At 33.0% G+C, this 24,145-nt stretch overlaps 1 protein-coding gene across 2 annotated transcripts; it reads left to right on the top strand.

Moving 5' to 3' along the window:
- Nucleotides 1-206: 206 nt before the first annotated feature.
- On the top strand, nt 207-11,504 carry LOC111001466 (TRAF-type zinc finger domain-containing protein 1). 2 transcript variants are annotated; one of them, XM_022271369.2, is made up of 12 exons: nt 207-538; nt 906-1,042; nt 1,177-1,267; nt 1,566-1,723; nt 2,828-3,110; nt 3,485-3,648; nt 5,151-5,318; nt 5,632-5,855; nt 6,610-6,656; nt 6,995-7,085; nt 7,925-8,089; nt 9,105-11,504. In XM_022271369.2, the coding sequence occupies exons 1-12, from the start codon at nt 504-506 to the stop codon at nt 9,144-9,146; spliced, it is 1,605 nt and encodes a 534-aa protein (XP_022127061.2). In that variant the 5' UTR covers nt 207-503; the 3' UTR covers nt 9,147-11,504. The 2 variants fall into 2 exon arrangements, with proteins under 2 accessions (XP_022127061.2, XP_045490523.1); XM_045634567.1 differs by lacking the exon at nt 207-538 and adding an exon at nt 598-647.
- The last annotated feature ends 12,641 nt before the right edge of the window (nt 11,505-24,145 follow it).

The raw sequence follows: 24,145 nt of genomic DNA, 5'->3' as shown, positions 1-24,145 counted from the left end.
AGAAAATATAGAGTCCGTAACTGATATTTGTTTCATTTCAAAAGATTATTTTAGAGAGAGATTTTTGTTTCATTTGACAACTTTTTTTACTTTCTATTTATAAATTAATCGCCAACGTAAACGACGTTCAATATTTTGATTAGGTAATGTGGACGACTGACTTTTGTAGTTTGACGTTTAGGTGGAAACGATAGCGTATAAACAGCTGTTTCACAGAGTACTTTTTAATATTAAATCAAAACAATAACTATAGAATGGGATTACCCGTAAAGTTTTGAAGAAATTTATAAAATGGTGAACTACCAACAAATTCTCAATCAATTGTAATTTTCAAACTTACATAGACCTTTTTTACAGTGAAATACTTAGTTAAGTCTCAACATTTTTAATGCAATGTTTGGTTTGGTTGAACACTTGTCATAATTTTCAAACATTGTAATTTGAAGACAATTAGGTAATTCTAAGAATAAAGCTTATAATTTGTTTTATGAAATATTGGAAAAATGGATGTAAGTGAAACGAAGATGTGCGGAAACTGGTGAGTTGAGTCACAAGTGTAGTTGTTGTGTCAATATAAAATCTATTTTGGTAATGATACGTTGTTAGATTATTTTTGGATATTTGGAGCAAAATCTACATATTGTGTGGTGCGTTTATCCGGTTGTTTACCTTAAGGCGGAATAAATTCATCAAGTTTGTTTTTAATGCTGTAATTGATCCTTTGCTTTAATTTGTAGTAAATAAAAATCTTGTAAAAAAATATGTGTACTTAATGACTCCTTAGTATATTTCGTATACTAATAGTCTTCAATTGGTAATTTTTCTATAGTTTCTTAATTTTCTCGTTTTTATTTTTTTCGTTTCTTAGTCATTAAAAAAATTAATTAAAAATATTTTTGTATAAGCAAACGGGATATACCAGCAGTGAACTTCACAATTCATACTGTACACTGTGCAAGGAATATTGGCATGTGCCCTGTCTGCAAGGAACCGTTTCCGCATTCTGAGCTGCAAGAACATCATGAGAAGATGCATAAACTATGTAAGGCACTTTTAAGTTTGAAATAGAATTTCTATTTTATTCCTCAATTTTTCTTAGAAAACCTTTACAAAATAGGATTTTATTATTATTTAGAACAAAGGCACACTTGCTATTGACGATTTTTTTTGGTATAGTGCCTTGTAAGCAGTGTGGAGAAAGTGTTTGTGGCACAGATTTGGAGGATCACATCAGGGACTCCTGTGCGCATACAATGCAAACATGCAGGTATTAGTATAAATTTTACTTAAATTAACAACAACTGCAACAGTCTGACTTAGTCCTGGGCTCTATAAATGTCTTGATGCTATATCATGATAAACCATGTTCAAACAGAATACCCACTCTGATATTCCTCCTCATATTGTGTAATACAGATTGTGTGTTCCCTGGTTTTGCTTCAACATAGTTTTGGTGTAACTTGGGTTCGAAGGTACAATCACAGGGATGGGAGTCTCATGCTCAAGCAACTAGACCAATAGTTCACAATTATTATTAGATGTATAAGAATGTTTTTTTATTAAAGATACTGTAACTTGGATGTCCGTCGCCGTGAGATGCCCGCTCATGAACGATACTGCGGTGCACGCACGGAACAATGTGAGGAGTGCGGTGAATGGGTTATGTTGAGGTACCGCCGATTGCACACTGAATCCAACCATGGATTTATACGATTGGATGATGGTACGTAGATTGATATAAAATTAATAATGCGACCATTAGTGTATCTAGGATTATTTTTAAGTCTTACGGTTACATCTGAAGTCGTGTCGACATAACATTTTATTAATACTTCAAAATTTTTTAACAATTGTCTTTATGAAATCTTTATACTACAAAAATTTATACTATATATTTATTTTCATACTATGCAAAACACTTACAAGATTTATGGGAAATTGTCAAAATGGAAAATTGTAGTTAAGTTAAATAACTTACAATTTTTCATTTGGAAGATGTTCGTTGGAAAAGTACGACCATATCTCTGCGTTCCGTAAGCGGCTGGGCTGGTTACCCATTAGTCAGCGCCGTGATGCTCATGTTTTCCATCTCCTATATTCCATCCTGTTCAACCCTAAAACTCCTTCTTATCTCAAGAATGATTTCAAACTTTTGGGATCCCTTAACTATACTTATGCTCTTCCGAAAACTATACCCTTGAAATCCCATCTTATAACTCCTTCTTTTTTGGCGGTTCCTTTAGGGTCTCTGCAGTTCGGCTATGGATTCACTTCCCGTCCCTATTCGCTTAGCTCCTTCTCTATCTTCTTTTAAATTTGTTCTGTACAAACATTAGCTGTCCACATCGTATCCATTACTTTCGTAATAACTACTAACTTACGTGGGACTGATCTTGATTTAGATTTTCGTGATTCATGTGCACTTTTTCCTTTTTGTTTTTCACGGATCCAGTATCAGTTTAGTTTATTTTGTTTTTTTTTGTTCCTGTTTAGTTTCTTTTTAATATCTATATGTAATATATATTTTTGCACTTCTTGCCTACCATATGTAATTTAATAAATTTTTTTTCTTCACTCACAGTGGTTGCCTAGAAGAGATCGCTCGAACGCGATAAGGCCGCCAGGTGCACTCCTTTTCATTTAACTATGTTCAATTTTTATATTGTAATGTAACGAAGTGTTAATAAATTAAAATAAAAAAATTGATTTCCCCCCAACAATCCCCTATGCGGCGGTCATGTTGGGACCTGTTTACCTAAATGCCAAAAAAATTCCCCACCCTAAGAATATTTTACTTAAAACAAAAAAAACTTTTTTTTTATGCTAGATCCACTACCATTTAGACGAGACATACCAAAAAAGGTTATAAACGACTGGCCACAAACAAACGGAATAAAGAAACTAAGCACCAACAATGGGTTGAATCGCATGCCAGAACTACGTGATATACAACCAAGTACTTCAAAACCAATTGTTGCCAATGTGCCGGTCAATGCTTGTAAGGAGAATATGGAACCGAGGCCGTCTAGTTCTACGAACGGTGCAGTCCCAAAACCAAAGAGAACTAATGATCAGCCACAGATTAATGCAGCAAATAAAGTTAAGAATGTGTAAGTACATTTAATATTGAAATTTTAATTTATTCCTTGTCACAGAATAGCAGCTAAGAGTTTTAAATATAGTTTAAATATAATTTTCATATTATCTAATTCATTTAGTCTAGTTTGAAAAAAATATAGGTTATATTCTATTCTATAGTGTTGCTACAAAACTCGAAGTGAGTTTATGATTTTTGATAAAAAATGTAATCGCATGTTACATGCAAACTTACGTTAACCTTGATGAAAGTTTTATTAGTAAACAATCATATTATAGTTCATAAAGATTATTGAGTTCGTAAAGAATAACGCTAGTTAGTGGTTGCATGTGGGAAAATACGGATAGTTATGTGACGCGAAGCCTTTAGAGAAGTGTTTTCTTCAAGGAATGCTTCTCGGGGTGCGATAAAGAAGCGCCCTGCCCCAAAACCTCCGGCAATCGCCCCAAATCCAGACCCTAAGCGTGACTTGGCCCTTACACGCGCTCTTCAAAGACAACAAGAAGAGGAAAAAGACCGCAGAGAAAGAAGCGAGCAGAATCTAGCACGCGGTGAGTGAACATGGATCACTACGTTCAATAAACAAGCCTCTAACCCCAAGCTTACGTACAGTTTTAGATAATAATGACTCAATTCGTTCTTTAAGAAAAAACATACATATCTTATACATGGCTGAATCAAAAGTATAACGCCTTTTATGTCGATAATTATGTATACTCTGATTTTTAATTTCGTAGAATCGTTTAGGTGGGTAATAAACGATGGTACTTAGAATAATTTTGGCATTGTCAGTATTCATGGGCAGGCACAACGTCAGCTATCTGTTTGTCCTCTATTCTATTGAAAATATATTATATGTATATATCTACTCCAGTCATACGTTCTGTTACAAATGAAAATGCTTCTTTTTAATTGAATTAATGTAATGTTATTAAAATTTATTATACATATTTATCAGAGTAAGTCTCCGCAAAAATAATAAATATATTCGAAATAGCCACCTTTGGCTTTTATCTAAAAATTAAATGGCCTTTAGTTTGGCCACGACCTATAGATTTATGCACTGCATCCAAGGAAAATTTCGCCATTGCTTGCTCCAAAGACTTTTTAAGAGACTCAATGTTGCCGTGTCGTTTAGAGCAGGCCATGTCCTCTAAAACTAACCATTATTTGAAGTTTAAAGCATTGAGGTCTGTGCTAGATGAGAGCCAGTCTATTATAAAGTCCGGAACGTTGGTTTCAAGCCAGGCTTAGGGAGTTTGTGCCTTGTGACCAGGTGAAGAATCCTTCTCGAAAGTGCACGGCATGTTTTTAAAAAGTTTATTGTTGAGAGGTTTCACAACATGATCCAAGACTGTATCTTGATACAACTTTGTCACTCTTTCACCAAAAATGTAGTTTAGAGACTCCTTGATCCCCACCAAACCAACACTAACGCCGGATGATGATCACTTTGTACCTTTCCGAGCACATGAGCTTCTTTAGCTGTGAGCTGTAACTGTGAGTTTATCATTTTGCTTATTGTAGTGTTCTTCAATTAAATTTTTTTCTTGAGTAAGGAGGATATTTCTGTGTTTTTACCTGCGTATTGCGATAGAAGTTTTCATCGATCGGCTCTCTTTAATTGTTGAGATTGATTTATGGTATGTCCTGTATAAAACGATAAGCACTGAGCTTCACGTCTTGTTTTATAACACGCGACAGAGTCAGAGTCCTAGCGGGAATCTTCATTTCTTCTTTCTCTTTGATAACACCATGCCCAACGGCTCTGTACCCACGTGCAAGGCGATCACTGCAATCCTATTGTAATCAGCAAAATCGAAAGTAGTTTTTAAAATAATATAGGTGTTCCAAATTAGAATTAAATAAAATGTTGAAAAAAAGAAAAGGTTTTGTGTAACAGTATTTATGGCCAGAGTAGTTATACAAAATATATTATGCAGACTATATGTATGTTGTATATGATTTGAAGAACTACCAACACTTCTGCTATCCCCAACAAAAACTTTTACTAATGCAATCATGAGTCTAGTTTTAAATTATTTTACTTCAGGATTGCCTCCAATACTAAATCCGTTAGAAAAACTGGAGAAATTGAGGAAAATGGACGCTCTTCAGAATAGAGAAATAGAAGACCAGAGCTATAAGGACAAGTTGAATGGACGCGTCTGGATGAGCAGGGATGTTCCGATCGGAAATTTGCTGGGGGCAGGACCTAGTGGTAAGTGTGTTAAAAGTATCCTTAAATTGATCACAAAAATCAGTTAATATATCTGCCTTTGACTTCTTAACTTTAGTAGTTATGGTATTTGAAGAATCTATAAACAAAGAATTTTCATGCAAGATATCAATAGGATTTCTTCAGACTAGTAGTTGTACCTATAGTGTATTTGTGTGTGGTTCAATGTTATCAACTGTTTTTAAAATTATATAAATTTTATTATGAACCGATATGTTGCCGATAAAATTAAAAAAGTGGAAAATTCAAATAAATTTTGAGCAAATTATGTCTTATAATAACATTTGGAATACAGAATCGCCTAACAACTTGGAAACAGAGAGACGTCGTAATTTGCCCTTACAAAAAGGAAATTTAGAAGGACAGAATATAAAACTCAAAAACCTGAAGCCTATGACCGAAGAAGAGTTTATAGAGAGATTCAATTATTTGCATATGAAAGAGCCCCCTAGTCCCAGAGAGGACCGGTTTAGTCAGATCAAGTCGTCCCTTAGGGAACTTAGGCGGGGTTTGAATGAGGTAAGAGATTTTTGTCGTCGTGTGTGTGTATATAAGTATATACGTGGAAAAATATTTAAGCCTGTATTTACATGTTGGGCAGTATTTCGGTAGCTAACAACCACAACCTAGTTTATTTCTTTATATATATATATATATATATTTTATTTTATTTAGAACAAGCAAATCAAGGGTACCTATAGAAGGACAAAAAGTCTGGCAAGAAACTCTCTACGTGACTTTTTAACCGCCAAATATTTCGTGTTTTAGAAAAAGCTGCAACTATGCGATTTTGGCAGGCCGGAATATTTGTAATTCCCTTATTAGAATGCGTTAGTAAGAAATGTACTAGAAGTGCAAGCTGTCATACAACGGTCTCGTTTCATTGAAAATCTTTTTCCCACCTTTTATAAAAAAAATATTAAATAGTATAAATTGAGGTTGGAAGGAAATTTGTACTCAATCCCGCGTCAATTCGAATACTTAATTTTACAATTAAATAAAATCTACAAAAACTGAGAAAAATCTTTAGTAGCATAAGATAATAAGGAATATTTTTCTAGAATTTGTCTATTTCATTACTTTTGATGTTATCGGATATTTTTTTAAATAAGGGCTACATTAGTCATAATATAGTCAATCCTAATCACGTTATCAAATTAATATTATTATTAACTGTTGCTTTTTTTACGATATTGCATTATTTGTGAAATTCATTACTTATTAATTTTTTTTTTAATATAATATAATATATATTAGGATATTATATTTCCAGGTAACGGCGCCTTATAATGCAAATTCTTATGTGGATTTGAATCAGAAGTGAGTAGTTGAAAGTATTGCTAGTAAATATCTTCTTGGCTGATTTAACAAATAATATTATTAAAAACTTAATCTAAGACGTTTAATAGGAATAGAAAGTCTTTTTAATCCTCGATTGTACACTTATACATAATATTTTTAAGTAGTCCTGTTGTGCCTTTGTGCATGTGTGCTTAAATAAATAATTGAATTTAGGCGAGGGTACCAAAACTATATTATGTATATTATGTTTTTGATTAAAAAAGAGGTTTCTAAATTTAGGAGTTATATAATGTCTATTTCTATTTTATATTTTGCAAAACTCGAGAATCGGGTTTCATGGTATTTTCCGATTTCAGCCGCAATACGCCCTCTCCAGACAATGAAGTGAAGTTGCCTTGCGAATTTTGTGGAGCACCAGTGGCTGCTGATATTCTAGTGCAGCATCAGGTAATTTTATAGAAGTATATATTTACAATTGTATATTATATGTCGGTAGATATCACTCCATCGATATGGAGAATGGGTCTTTATTGATTTTAGTGGGCGTTATCTGGGTAAAGTGCGAGCACAAAAGACGCTAATTATTATCGAACACTATTCAATTTGGATTGGTTTGTTTTAACATTACAAAAAACAGTATAATATACAACGAGTAGTGGGTCCAAGCAATCTATCCAACCATAAATCAGATAGAGACAAATGGTCCAAAGTTTCACCACCACAATGCTCTACGCATACTCAATCAGAACTACTCCGACCCACTCGAGTCTACTCTACTTTCATTCATTAATTCCTAATTATGAAACATTTAAAATAATAACAAAATAAATCGAATTAAATTAAATTATAATACCTTAAAGAAAAAGAAGAAATCTCTAATTATAACCAAAGTAACAATTGTATAATCAACGATCAATTGACTCGATCTAAACATTTCCTCATAATCCGAGCAGTCCTCAATATATAATTTTTTCAGTATTAAAACTTTAATCATTACACAAATATGAAGTATGTGTGTGCTGTGTAATAATAATTCACTCGGAGTTCTTAAGCGTGCGCTGTGTCTGTGTTAGGTTTTAAGTCCTCAAAATCTATGTTAATTTTTTTTTGGGTTTTACTAGTAACATATTAACTTACCTGACCCAAATATTAGTGTTAGTTTATTTAACTGTCGCAACCCTTAAGTCGAGCTTTCCAAATCATTTTTGAGGAATTTTCTGTGTTCGGGAGAAGTTCGGAAGTTCTTAAACCTATAAATATCTATAATATTCTATCTGCCCATTCAGACCGGGTGTCGTCCGGACCTGGCACGCGTAGACATTCGTAAAGCTAGAGGGTTATCTCCGTCCTATAGCCCCATGTCCCCTCCAGCATCACCCCCACATGGAGCAGTGATTCCTTGCGAATTTTGCGCGCAATCACTGCCTGTGTACCTCATCAGTGAGCACCAGGTGAGTGATTTCATATAATTGACATGAGAAGATATGTTAGAAAACTTTTTAATAACATTATAAGATCTAGTTAAATACCGTATCTATATATTTTGTTAGTCTTTGAAATATTTATCGGTGGCTTAAAAAATTCGACCTCTATTTTAAATATCGTTTTATACTAAATATGATATATTAGATAATATAAGTTGAAATAGATGATAAAATTTTGCAATCATATTTCATAGAAATAGCGCAAATAAACTCGACTAATTCTATTAGCGAAATTCCAACAAAAGTCCTTCTAACGAAATTTATTCTATAATGTTAACATGAAAAAAAACGATAGGCCAGGAAATGCGAACGTCAAACGAAACACAAAACCGTGCGTTAAATCATCACATCAAACGTACCGTCTTTTATTTAATATTGTCACCCACGCTTAAGAGTCCAACCAAGGGAGAGAAATTAGAAAAGAAAGACTTGGTCATTATCATCTTTTGTCCGAAACGTGTTGACACGGGACATGATGCGTCACGTCATTCCGTCCGTTTGATCAATAACTACATTCTCATCAGTACATTGTATAAAACAAAGTCGCTTTCTCTGTCCCTATGTCCCTTTGTATGCTTAAATCTTTGAAACTACGTAACGGATTTTGATGCGGGTTTTTAATAGATAGAGTGATTCAAGAGGAAGGTTTATATGTATAATAACATCCATTAAATAGTGGAGAAGTACTGTTATTTTTGAGGTTTCTAATGTGATGTCGTAAATAATTACATTTTTTCCGCTTACATTGCAAACGCAGGCTGAATCCTACGAGTTTTATCAAAATAATGCACTAAGTAATGTACAAATTGAAAAGGTCTACAGAAAAGTCCGTGATGGTATATGTCTATCTCTTATGGATAACCCACATTTTTATATACAACGTTCACAGATTTTGTTCACCCGTACGAAGCCGGGGCGGGTCGCTAGTTTCTTTTTAAATCTCCTTTTGCATCGTCAATAATGATTAAAATACCATTTTCAGGAACGCTGCGGACGTGAATCGAATTTACTATTTGCGGATTAAATATGCCAATATAGTTTATTTATTTTTTTATACGTCACAAATTTATTTTTTTCTTGCAAATCATATATCTTGTAGAAAATAGATTTTCACATTTGAAACTTCTGTATAACCAAATGTGAGAAAGAATGTTATTAGTAAGAATTATTATAGATTTAAGATTGTTACTTAAATTAATTGTTAAGTTAGCTTGAAGCACACATTATGAATGAAATTCTCAATTTAAAAGGTTGGCTGGTTTTCATATTGTTAAAGTTTTGTCGTAGTAGGATCTCAATAGGCATGTGCAGATGTGCGAAACAGGGTATCGCCCAATTTTGAACTAAACTTTGTTATTATATGTAGCTTACAAAGAGGGCTGCAGTTCTGCCATATGTCAAATGTGCCATTTTTGAAGCTCTCTTGGCAAAACTAAGATTTTAATATGTCCAACTGATACAGCCTATATAGGATTGTTTAGGTGTTGGTGATATAATGACGTCACATTATTTGATTATAGTTTTAGCCATAGTAATAGATATAAATTTATATTAGTGTTTATATACTAGGCAGGATTTCATACCCTCGGCTTTTATAAATATTATGTATGTATTTAATTGTATTTTAGACTTAAACTTTTGAAAAGTAAACTGAGCTTAAAATATACTACTATCGTTGCCTTTTGACTTTCTTCTATTAGACACATTTCTGTTTGTGATATATTTCTAATTTAATAAGCTTATCGCTTTCGAGGGTAGTTTTCCACCTATTTTCATGAACAATAGCAACTAAATAAAACAGCTCAATCATTTGACAATAAGCTGAGTATTTTGCAAGACTGTCTTTGTTTCTATATGTGGTGTAATAAGACTCAACGTCCAAGAATTATGGGAAATGTCAAAATCCTAAGGTACAGGATGCAAAGCAATGCCTTCTGTGACTGAAATAAATGTAGTTTACCAAAATGCAATCATCTCAGTCCACACGCACTGGATCATAGAGTGCACAAGAAAAACTTTTGGTGGTGAGAGTTTGAAGTAAAAGAAACAACGTTGCGTTCGCTTGTAATTGGAGACAAGGAAGTAATCGTGACACAAGTCATCTTGTCACGTATTGGACAATTAAGCGGAGCGCCAATCGTTTCATCCCTCTCTTTGCTTTTCATTCCTCCTCTGAAGTTTTTGACACAATTTGGGGTGCTAAAAGACTCTAAGTCTCCTAACTGAATTCAAAAATTCTTGGATAACAGATGGCTAATCATCCAACCTAATACATGGATTGCAGTCTCTACGACATTTATTTTGTTTTAACAGGAAATATAATGTACGGAATTTTTGTGTAGATTGTTAAGTGCCAAACGTAAACCTTGTTTTAAGAAATATCTAAATGTAATGAGGTGTTTTTATAATAAAGGATGCAAGTGCAAGTTTATAAGCCGAAATACATAGGTAATGGGCGCTCATTTGGTGAGTGTCAACAGCATGATCCGTTTGACAAATTTAATAACAATGACAGCGCGCAATTTAACAAGGGTCTACCCAATTTCTAAGAGGTTCTTCCTAATAGCCACAACTAGATAATTTAAAGTATATCCTTAAATTAAGTATATTTTTATAAAAGTATGTGAATGTTTGTTGTTTTTAGGGATGCATCGATACGCTTTTTTGCCGATACTCATATCAGAAATATCGCCGATACCGATAACAACGCTTTATGAATCAAAAATAAATTACGGTAAAATATATCAAGTTTGGTTTAAAGTTTTTAATTTTTATTATTAAATGTAAACACTCACAATCTTTGAATAAGATTAAAGTTTTGTTTTTCAAATTCAGAATTAGGTGTAAATAATTAAATGAAAATAAATAACTGTTAATAATCAAAATTAACATTGATAAGATTTTTGTAATTCTGTATTTTATTTAATCTGGTATCGAAAAAATACTACGCGCGATAGCAGTTAAAAGCCAACTGAAGTGTGTAGCGAAAAAGAAAAAGCGAGGGCAAAGTGGGTGAGAGGTAAACAGGATGCGCGTTTATATTTTTTTTAAAGCGCGAAATTCCAAAAGTATCGTTGTAGGGGAACTTAAAATATCGCCGATACCGATATATCGCCAAGAATAAAGTATCACCGATATATAAGTATCGAATGCATCCCTAGTTGTTTTTTTAAGATTTTATATCAATCAAAATTTAGTTAATAATTTTATGCAATTTAATTTAATTCGTTATTTCTGTGTTATCCATATCTATATTCTTAAATCAAGTTTTAAATTTCTTTGTAAGTGATGCCAAATGAACATTTTAATTAAGATAGTAGGTTTACAAATGTTTAAAATGAATGTCTATTTTATGTACTGAATTAAATAAAAGTGAATATTATTTTATTCGTTTTATTTTAAAACTACTCAGTAGCATAGATCTGGCGGTGTATCGCCACTGATGATAATGTAGCAGATCTTTTTCTCCAAGGATCAACCTCATATTATTGGAAATTTTAGAGTATTTAGAGACGTATCTGTATTTATTATGGTAATATAATAAATATAGTCATTGGCTTCTTCCTGTTATTCACATGCCATTAGTATAGCAAAATAAAACAAGTTCATTAACATTTAGATAATTTATTCAAGACCTTAAAATATTTATCTACAGTTCGATGACTTCCAATAGTTATATAAACTTATACTAGAGCGAATCACGGTGGGAATATTTTTACAATAGATTTTATGTAATGTTTACATAACTGTAGCTTATTAGTACATAAGCTATATTGCAAAGTAAATGCGCACGCATACGTCGTTGCAAAATAATCTAACTATATAAACAAAAGTTTGTCTAAAATCCAAATTTCGTGATTGTATACCTGCGTCCATCTTGTATCTAATGGAGATTTAGGGATGTAACTTATATTTACAAAACGTTATTTTGGCAATCTAAAAGCAACACAGAAAATATTCATTTGGACACCGCGGGACAGTAATTTGCAGTTTTGGGCAATTCCAAATTTTCTCGCATCGACAATGACTTTTAAACTTTCTTTTTCCCGTCCTTTCCACCAAATTCGTTGTCGCAATTCCGTCAAACACACTGGCTTTGTTAAAATAGCTTAATTTGGATACGAATTTGGGTTTTGGCTTGATAAAAGATGGTTTTCGTGGAATTATTTTTACTGTTGTTGTTATGGGTACAACTGTGGATGTTTGTTGTGGCGAAGGTTCAATAAAATCTGTAGTTGTTTCTAATTGGTCAAATTCTGTTGTAACATCAACAGTTTCCCTCAGGTTGACTCGTGTTACATCTCGGATAGCGGGATTTTCAAGCGGAGGAATGTCTTTCCCCTCAATTAATGTAATATTCGTTTCTGTATGATTTGTAGTATTAGGTAATGGCGGAACAAACGCTTCACTTGCGCTGCCTGGGAAGTCTTGCGGCGCTGCAAAGGCAGCGCTGATTGACAGGAACACTGGAATTAAAGACCTGAAAATTTTGTTAATTGTGTTTATAATAAACTAGGTGACTTTTATTTTCTTTTCACTACATATCTAAAGCTTATCAGTGTTTTTACTACTTCATAACAATATGAAAAACGTATCTGAGGAATTTCTTTATTTTTTTTCAAATTAAAGAAAGGATTTTAAGAAAGGCTAGTATTTCCTGAAGGAAATGTAAAATTTCAAGCGATCAAGCGTAAACGTCGTGTCTTTTCGATATAAATTACACGTCCTAAGTAACGTTGGCATTGAACACGCAATTTAGCGTTTTGAATACAGTTTTCAGAGTTATAAGCAACAAACAAATTAATAAGTGGCTCTTATGAGTCTTAATGGTAAAAATTAATTATATATAAAAAATATTAATGTTCTTAATGCGAGTTGCAATTATAAATTTATCATAATTATTAATTAATTTCTTATTTAAATTGTTGCCAGAATTACTTTAGTGTAAGACATTGCATACATTAATAATGTCTAGTAGCTATTTGTTGCTAATAATTAAATCTATTTTGAAGATCTCTCCCCAATTATAGAAATTCCTTGCATACCAAAATATCGTCATAAGTTAAAAGTTTTCTATTTGCTGACATAAGTTTTAATTTAGTTATATTTATATTAGACTGACGCCAAAGATCTACAATTTCTTCAACGTACTGAAATTTCTTCTAGGTTCCTTCCTAATATTGTTTGTTATATTATAACAAAATTGAAAAAAATATGTAAATGTATATAAAAATTTCGTTATTTCCCGCGCATTAATGGTATTGTTATTAGTGGAAGACGGTAATAATTTTATATCCGTTGTATTTTAGAACCTTGACATTGATTGTTGCCATTACAAAAAATACATAATTAAATTATTTTACGCGTCTACCGGTGTAAGCTAATCACAAGTTTGGGAAAAAATTCTCATTGTTTTGCTAACAATGACAAGCGCGGGAAACTAATTTTATAGTAATTATATGCAAATAATTATTATTATGCATTTTAGGCCCGTTGCATCTTAATTCTATTAACACAACCACAAATATTTTAAAATGTATTGGTTTTCTAAAATAAGTAAAGAAAGTAAATGATAAGTACACCCTTTTGACCTATTTTTTTTATAGAACAGGGATCAAACGGGCAGGAGGCTCACCTGATGTTAACTACCGCCATCATTGTTCTATATAAAACAATATTCTATAATAGCAACATTTACGAGTTCGTGCAGTTTTTATTACTCAAAAGATTGCTTATTGTGGTTGAAAGAAGATTGTTAATCAAGCGATTCTATTAATAATATATCCGATAATTTTATAGATAGTCGTTGAGATTTTTAAAAATATTTCTTAAATTTACGAATATGAATATCATACATTTTCACATAGGTTAAAGCACTACCACTGAACCTGGGACCTTGATATATGAACTTGTTCACTAACCGATAACACATAGCGACGTGGTATCCGCACTTCAGCACAACACTCATTAAATACAATATACCGGTATTGCTTTTATAAACCTGCATATGGAATAAACGTATGAGGTATGATTGGTTCGTGAGATTAAAAATCTATTTTATATTTTGTTTCAATTTCTTAATTTAAAAACAATAACCTTTTTAATATAGTGTTTTGTTTATCATGAATAAAGTTTTGAGAAAACTGTTATACTATCTATACAATTGAAAATATATTTCTCCTTAAAAATTATTTCACATACCTTATGTTGCGGTATGGTATACGACGATCAAACAAGAAAAAGAAATAAACGCCGGTTGTCAGCAATGGCTGTGTTCTATGTCCAAATATACAGGCGTTGCTTTTTCTAAAAATCTACAAAAGCATTACTTATACTCGCGATTGTAATACTCACTTATTTACTTCAGATTCCATCGATATGTAGTTTTAGTTACAGTTAGTACAATTTGGACAATGAATCTAGTCGTTTTACTGCGTCTTGCCAGCGTTTCTGTAATTTTCTTTATTACGTCTAATGTAATGAGATTAACCCAAAATGGTACAAATTAAAATTTTGGCCGGAAGGCCTCCGTAGACAAATCACCTTTAAACTTATCTACCTATACAGTAATGTGCATGAACATTGCAAATCTTCAGTTACACACAATATTTATTTATTCCTTCGTTGCAAGAAATACAATTAAATAAAATGAAGGACTTTTTTTATCGCTTTCAAACGATCTCTTCCAGGCAACCAGTGTCTGTATATAACACATACAATTACTTAGACGTAAATAATAGAACAAAACAAAGCAATTAAAACATATGTAGACAATGAAAAAGGATAAAAAACTTATTTATAATATTATTTCGTGAATTTTCAAGCTTTATTGTCACAAAAAGTGTTGTTGATGCTACTTTGTATACTCGTATGCTGTTAATAAACATTTTTTGAATACAAAATACTCCACATAGGAGCCTATCAGGCAGATGTGGCCGAGAAACTAGACTAGGGGAGTGTTAAAATCTCACCTATCCTTAAAAGGGTCTTTATTTGCTCTAGTCTTTGGGTGACAAATTTGATAATTAGAAATATGTTTATTTTGATAATAGGTTATAAAGCAGGTTTGCTTTTAGGATTTTGAGATTTGCTGAGAGACTCGGTGTGTGCTATTCGGATTTGGCGGGGTTAGGCATCGGCTCAGCTATTATAAGAATAGATCGTACCAACTCTTAAAAGGCAGACAGCACACTTGCGAGTATGTGAGTGTTATAAATGAAATAATCACCCATAAGCGAGTTGAAGACATCCGTCAGCTTTTAGTTGGTAAAATAATTGAATTTGAGTCCCACATAATCCCTGCATGAGCAATACCGTAGAGATATGCGTAACAGCATTTCATCAATAAAAGGCTTGTTTTGACAGTCAGAAACCAGTAAAATCATCTGTCAGCCAGTTCAATATTTTAGGAACCTAAAAAGTTTTCAAAAAGCAGTATTCACAAAAGATCTCTCTCAGTTACTCTCATCATATTTTAGAAATCGCCAGTGCAAAAGGAACTTAGTATGTATAGGTACCCTAGCTTAGCCATGAAGTTCATGTAAGATGATACGTCACTGTCCAGATCCTCAGGTTACATTAGGAACTCACCAATGTCGGTAACACCTCGGAACTAGGTCTCAAGTTACCTAGTTCAAGTTTGTAAACAATGTCTAACAAACTTGAACTAAAATCTCTACTCCTTCCATTCAATGCCAGAACTCCTTTGAATGAACTTAAAAATTTATTAGGCTCACTTGAGGGCAATGTAATACAGTGTAAAGGCATCCTTGGGTGGCGGCTGAGGCAGCCTTATCCGTTGCAAGGCTACGGGCGGCAGGTTTACAAGGTCCATTGTCCTTCGTGAAAAGTATGTCTGGTTGTTTGGTTTAAGATATTTGTCATGTTACTACATAACTAGTTTTTCTAATTGAATGAATTAGTTAAGTTACTTTTTTTCATTTATCGTTATGTTAAAACGTTGAGCCGTTTAATTTTGTAAGAAAATATGTAGAAAAAAATCGATATTTAAATTTGCTTGGGTTGCTGCGTGAGGCCCCTGCAAGAGCGAGGCCCCGGACTATTGCCCTGTTCGCCACCCCCTTAGGCAGCCTCTGGGTGGCAGTATCACATAACATCAAGGGAACCTCCTGCCTGCCGTATGCCCCCTATTATATATAAACAAAAGCATTTCTGAATTACCCGTCATACATTTATGGGCTAATCTCTCCGACTCCATACTCATCTTTATAAACGTCACCAAATTTCATCTTTATAAACGCCTCTTTGCCATATCCTATCCATCTTCAATCCCGTCGTTTTAGTTCATGTATTGGCTAATTCGTTTTCGTTGATTCATTAATGAATTCGCATTAGCTTTTAGTTTTTATTATTTTTTAACTACAACTTTTTTCTTGCCTGAAGAAATCTCTTGTTAGGAATAAGCGGCCCGGTGCTTTCGTAACAATTAGTGTTACCTGATTGTTTGTGTAGGTGCTATAATTAGAACGAAGTGTCAATAAATTAAATATAAATCCTAAAAACAAAAAATCTCTGATGTAATTTAAATCGTTTAAAAGCCTTATGATCTTTAATCTAAATAATAAATGCACTATCAGCTACAATTAATAAAAATATTAAACCGTACTAAGTTTTAAATATTGGGTTAAGGCTTTGTGAATGAAAAGAAAAAACTTTTATGACCATTACGACCAAATTTCAAAATAAACAAATGTGAAGTGTTTAAAATACTTTACAGTGTACTATCGTGATTATCTTGTAAATTTTATGTCATAAATATTATGGACATATTAAGAATGTATACGACAAAGAATCGCCATAACTAGAATAGGATGTCATTAGGTTCCAACAATTATTATAATAATTGTAATCGTTATTATAATTCTTCAAATTTCTCTCTCACTCACAAAGGATAATAAAATGTTTATGGGAATCAGGTGATAAATGACTAAACGTTAAAAAATAGGTATCATGCATTAATGCAATAAAATGATTAAAAGAAATAAGTAGAGCAATATTTTTACTTCCATAAAACGGCTTATGCGTGTATTTTCCTGTTAAGTAGGTTCGTTCATTCTTACATTTAATATAACCAAAAAGCGAGAAGATCTCTTCATGCACACGCCCTGTGTTACGTAAACTGGAGGAAAAAAAATGGATTTACGTATACCTATTTTAGGGTTTAAAACCAATGAAAATAAAAAAAGTTGTGAAAAAGTCTACGCATAGATATAAATAATTGTATACTGGCGCTGACAAATATTCCAAAGCACTTACTTAATATTAGTATTTTAAAGTATGTAGATACAGCAAACATGTCTGAACGCTTTTTAATTTTGCATTGATTATCTTTACTTAAGTCATTACGCCAAAGCAAATAAACGCTTAAAATAATCTACGCAATGGATGAAAATAGAATTATTTTACCTCTGTGGATTGATTTTTAATAGAAATAACCTGTTAGCTTGGGTACCGTCCAATAACAACGGTATGGGCTTCAATAACGGATAATAGATACTGCGTCCTTGTAGAATAATAATTAATTATATAAATATATATATCTAGGAAAGCATCACTGACGTACACCTTTAGGGTAGTTACTATTCTGTTGGTTACAAGCCTTCTTTGCACATCATCTGCACCAGGTAGAAATAGACATGGTTGTTTAGGACCCGATTCGGTTTAAGGCGGATAAGCAATATCCGCTAAAACAACCTCTGTATTAGCAATATAACAATGGCGCATTCGTGCCGATTTCGTATTTTTTTTAAATGTGTGCCCTGAAGTGAAAAATATAAAGAATAAATTATTGTAGTAGTATAATTTCATTTATACATTCACGTTTTTTTCTCAAAGGGTCAGGTATAGACCACGGATCGTCACTTCGCTCTCCAAACCCTCTGTCGTTTCATTCGCTACTTCTGTACTTTTGACTGTACCTTCAGGATTTGGTTCGGCAAAGCCTAGACAACCCGACCCCCACACTTGCCTTGTACTAATACTCATACTTGAAAGCCGCTATTCATTCTTCCGTTCTACATGGCTAAACCACCTAAGTATTCTTTTTCGTATTCTTCTTCTTCTATCTTGAAATTTTACCATTTACTCATTAAATATGTATCCCTACCTATATTTGGTTGATGTTATATGAAGTTAGATAAATCAATGTTTTTATTTTAATATGCTTTTGTATAGACCCAATAACTTCTAAGCATGTTACCTTCTTTATATTTTTAATGCAAGTACTTGATTGTCGGCTTATCTTGTGACAGCCGTTATTTTTTTCCCGTGAATCGAACCGCAACGAATAAACTAACCGCGTGACTGACTGACACACCTTTACATTAAAATACATCCTTACAACGTTACCCACCTGACTTAAGTATTTATATCCGCAGAATTATGTTTTTATCATTAATACTCCTACAAAAACTTAATAAAATTACGAAATCGTACCTTGAGCTACATTTTATTGCTTAAGTATTATTTACATCCCGATGTTTACCATTCATATCCGTATACGTATCCTGATGAATAAAAACCTTTGAAGATGCCTTCCATCATAGCTAAAATGACCTAATGTATCTAGCCAATAATTGAAATGCCCACATCGTCGTTTTAGCCTGTCGATTACAACTGTATAGGGTTCTTTAGGTAGGATCAAATCTGTCTCCATAAATCTTTGCCCCATAGGGAATTTGCTCTGCGAACAAATCTTCGGATTCCTTTTCTGGTACCGATAGAGATGTGCCCACACTCGTTGAGTCAGCGTGTACACCAGGTAGAACTAACCCCATCTGATCGGTTATGCGACATATTTATGGACTGCAGAGGAGTAATTACTGCACTGGACTAGACTCTCAAGACTAAGCCCTAGTGGAGTCGTATCAGGTGAAGTATAGGGCAATACCACAGTGTTCGAAGGCCTAATTGACGGTAGCGTACTACACAAAACACCTGATTAAGAAATAATTAATTAAAAGGATTTACAATATTCTTAACAAATATAAATATTATTATATAATATTAATAGAAAATGTAAACAATTTCAAAATGATGGTCCCTGTGGCAGTGTACCTTTAATGCTGGCAGCATTTGCTGGCTGTATTGCGATACTTATCCGTTACGCAGGGAAGCAACAGCTGTGGGGTCACTGGTACTATCTACCAGGTGCCAACCTACATTAAACAATCCCTCTCCCTCTACTCCAAAGGGATCAAAATCAAAGTTGGAAGAAAAACTCTTATAGTTAAGTTGTTTATTATTTTCCACCTGCTCTGCGCCGCGCCATCTTTTGTGCTAGTCCAAGAGAAGTGAGACGAGCCAAACATATGTCCACACAAGTAGCATCCCATACCAAAGTCCGTCCCGTCCCACTTACCTTCCATAGAATTAATAACCTAACTTTTACGGTAATCGAAACTGATAATTGAATCCAAGAAATTTAAGGAATACGTCATCTTTTAATTTGAGTATTTCTTTTACTTCCTAATGTTATAAGTAGTTTTCAACAGTAACGTAATATAAACGAGTCGTGTTTAGTTGTGTGTAAAAGTAAAAACAAAATGTATGAGGATGGTCATGTTCGTGAGTGCATGTGTCTTCAAATGGGCTTAGGTCCAGTTCACGATTACGTTCTAATTTTAGCCTAAGCGAACGTGTTTGAAAAATAGAGAAAATTGACTATTGCTCAATAGCAAATTCAACAGCGTAATAAGGTTTTAGTTGAAAAAAAAATACTACCTAGTACGATGAAGCCCATTGGAAAAGGAGGAGAATATTATAAATTTAAAATAATTTACGGGCGATCTTAGGTCGGGAAGGGTTTATATAGATTTTCGGCAAAACTAAAAGTCTTATGGAAAATAGTCAAATGGCAAAGTTGTTATAATAAAAAGATCTAAAACTTTTGATTAAGACTTTTTTCACATTCCTCAAAGAGTATGTGAAAACATCAAAAAACCAAGTTTTTTATCTTTTACAAGAAAAAAATATGGCGGGTAGTCCTATCAATTACAAATAGAATCTATTAGAAAAAGAACCTCGCGAATTTTGTTTCGCCTTAATTAGATTTTTTTATTTAGCCTACCTTAAGTAGCTACATACTAATATATGGAAAATATTGCTATGATATAGATACTATTCGCTTTTACGAAATAAATACCTGAGTACCTACTAATCTTAATTTGTAGCCTATAGAAACTTTTTCATAAAAAGATCACAGGATCATCCTTTGATCTGTGGTAGATCTAAACGATAATTAATCAGTTTTATTCGCCACTTGGAACGGTAAAGAGATATTGCGATTTCTGTGTCTTCATCTCAGTCTTCGTCAACCAAGTGTTCGTACTGTTTACTTAAATTATAAAATTTAAAAAGACGATAAATAACAAGGGTGAAATTACACTAAATTATTTAAAATCACAGTTTGTAGTCCTTAAATAAAAATATATATAATTAAATTGCAAAATAGATATGTCGTATATCTAGCAGTTAAAATGAGTTAAGAAAATCGAAAAAACAACGAATGCCGCATTCTATTTTAAACATTGCATTAAGTCCCCGTTGACCCTGAAGGAGGATATGAGGGCCGAGGAGGCGTCCTTGCCCAGTTGATCTGTTAAATTAATACGTCGTGTGAGGAAATATGTGGCTAGCAGTGACTACTAGGAGCTAGTAGGGATCCGCTTGCAAGACTGCTGCGATAAACTAAGTTGTATCTTGATACAAGCGTACAAGAATTACCTATATTATTCTTCACGAATCCACGGATTAAAGGGCGACTTCGTTAGAACTTGGAGAATGGAGTTGCTGTTATCAAAATTACAAACAATCTGTTATCCTATGTCCGAGTGTGTTTACACTAAAAAGTTGAATGTAAAACAAATGTAACTAAGAATAAAATTTTATTATAAAAGATCCTTTCCCTTAAAACCAAGTCTGACTTGACCGCGGCCGTGAGAGGTCAATGTGAAAGATGCAACGACTACAGCTTTTGTTTTATGCACATATTTTAATTAAGTAATAAATTATTTGGCCTTCGCGAGGCGTACATACATCTTGTACAAATTTTTGATGTTTGTTAACGGTGAGTTTTAATCTTCCAACAAAGAAAAGCATTTTTGTATCGCTTGGTTTTATTAAGTTTGATTTACTTCTGATCATTTAAAATTTCAATATTACATACCGTATGTAGTGAAAACTTAATTCGTTAAAAAAGGAAATTAAATTAAAAAAGCCCAATTGTGTGGACGCTACGACTGTGTTGTGCGTAACTTAACAGCGTTTCCAAATCACTGTTATAATATTATCTATAAGCTCGTGTATTTGTTTTGTGGTTAGAGTTACTTGAACCTTCTTCAATCTTCTTGTCTTCTTTCGACGAACAACTCTGTAATTTGTTGCCCTTCGCTAGGCAGCTGGCGATACACAAGCAAACTGCCATACGATGAGCCGCAATTAACACGAGTTTTATCTTCTTTAACCTTACTATTCTACGTCACGTCAAACAGTTTATGCATTAATATAAAAGTAATATATTGGTACCGGTTTCCAACAATATGAAAGCGATAACAGTGCAGATTACACACATCCTCTATACTACTGTTTCGACGTTAAATTTAAAATTACTAGATTTTTTAAAACACGTTACAGCACGGCCTATACAATATCGTTTTCTTAATTAGTCTGTTGGAATGTTTCACCTTTATGTTGCCCTGGAAGTGCTAACGGTATTTTGATAAAAACAAGAGGACACTAACTATTTAAATTTCACAGATAGACTATGTTAGTGTCAATGAGAACGATACGACGACAATTTAGGGATTATGATACTTAGGATAATAGCCAGCACAGAATGTGGGTGTGGTATATCCGAGATAGAATAAAACAGACATTCTCATATGACAGAGAGTCACTTCAAAAAAGAACTATGTAACTTCTTAACATTTAAATATAAACACAATGTAATTATTCTATAACCTTATATTATAAATTACGTTATTCACAAGTTAATCGAATACGTTTGTTTCCGTTGACAGCGAGTAAAGCAAAAATTACGAAATTATTATGTCGGTAAACTTACTCAATACTCTCGTTGTGAGCCTAATCCATCACGTAGCACCAAACAATTGCAAGTGTTGATAGCACCGCACTGGCTCCATATAAATAATTATTCGATATCTATAAGGAAACCCTGTGTTTGTCGCTAGTACCCAATTAGTGACCGCAGCTGGCCACGGAATATTTGACCACATTTACCATGGAACTAGGGATGCCTAAACGCATCGATAGAAATGCCGATCTAAAGAGTATTTATTGCACTGTTAATTGTTACATTAAATTATGATAATTAAATGATTGCCCTAATTAATATACGTTATCACAGTTATTACAATCTTTAATAAAGCGTCTACCTAATAATAACAACGGTAATATATTTTAACTAAAGAGTACCTATATAATATAAGCAATAAATAAATAATATGTTAACACATAAATAGTTATAGTCGTTAACATTGTAAATTTTCAGTTTCAATTTAAAAGTTACACTTGTAATTTATTCAATAATAAAATGAAGGATGCCCTACGACCTATTGGAATACAACAAGGCAGTTCCCTGAATCAGTTTGAATCATAAATAATTCTTCAAAAACTGCGTCAATATAGGAGTCGTTATAGTGTATGACGTCGCGATATTTCCCATTTTGCAAGAACTTAAATGAACCATATTTTATAAGCAGCATAATTCCTTCCAATAGATAGAAAAAATTATGGACATGGTTTCTGATACGCAGTTTCCATATAAATATGGTTGTCAAAAATAGAGATAAAATTAAAAAGGACAAAAAAAATATGTTAAACAATGTTATGGTCTTTCCTCGCATCCCTAGTACGTAAAATAACTTATCAAGAGGAAACACAGCCGGAAAGCTCTGATATCAAAAACATTTACACATTCATAAATAGATTGAACGAAGTCCTTTACACGTACAAGCCATCGCATCGAAATTAACAGATCTTTATAGTTGATTTGTTTTCTTCTGTTCTGACTTTATATTTCAGCGAAAACTTTTTATAAAACGTATAACCATTATCGTTCCAACCGAAAGATTTTCTATATTAGTAGATAATACTACGTTACATCAGGTAAAGTTAGTATTTTCTTAACATTTATTAATGTTAACAATAATATAAAACACACAGTAAATTTTGGGAATATTACTACATTTTCCTCATGGTTAATTAAAATGCGACGTTTATGAGGAAAACAACTTAATTACTGGTTTCCATGCCCATGTTACACTATTTTAGAACATAAAGGAACAATTTCAATTTTATTTATATTAACAGTTTAGTCCTTAATAGTCTTGAAGTTTTAAAAGGGATAAAAATTAAATATGGCTCGTGGCGGCTTTATAGAATGTACTTATTTGTTTTTTGCGCATTTCGTTCGTCACAAGTTCAAAACCCCAAAAACTTCATAGTTCTCTCAAATACATTGCATTTTTTTTTAAATGGAATCTCGCTGTTGGCCTTAAGGGCTTAAGCTCAGCACGGGCTGTTTTGGAGAGTTTAGCTAAGCCTGAAGAATGCATTGCAATGCTATATGTATGTATCATAAAAGCCCAGGACATAGCTCATAACCGGATGAGCTAATTTAATTAGCTTTATCTGTTTAAGTTATCTATCTTTGTCTAGACCTTGTTTGAACTGTGCAATCATATTAAAAAAAGAAATAACAATTTATTTCTTTTTTTAATATTTACCTTTCGGAATGTATGATTTTTTTATGTAAGTGGTAATTTTTATGGCGCTATTGTACGTTAAAATTCTGTATTTATTTTATCTAATTTTTAAGCTATTTTATCGTGGGCTTCGAGAGCGGCGACCGAATCAAGAAATTCTGTAACGAAAATAAAAACCTAACACACGGTCTGGCGCCGTGCGATGTAGATGCCGCGGCCGGTGCAGCCGGTACGCGTTACAGTGAGACAGACTGTGTTGGCGTGTTAGTCTGGTAGA

This window comes from Pieris rapae, chromosome 3, assembly GCF_905147795.1.
Source record: "Pieris rapae chromosome 3, ilPieRapa1.1, whole genome shotgun sequence".
Taxonomy (NCBI): Eukaryota; Metazoa; Arthropoda; class Insecta; order Lepidoptera; family Pieridae; genus Pieris; species Pieris rapae.
The sequence above is the reverse complement of the archived record's forward strand: the minus strand, read 5'-3'. Positions and strand labels throughout refer to the sequence as shown.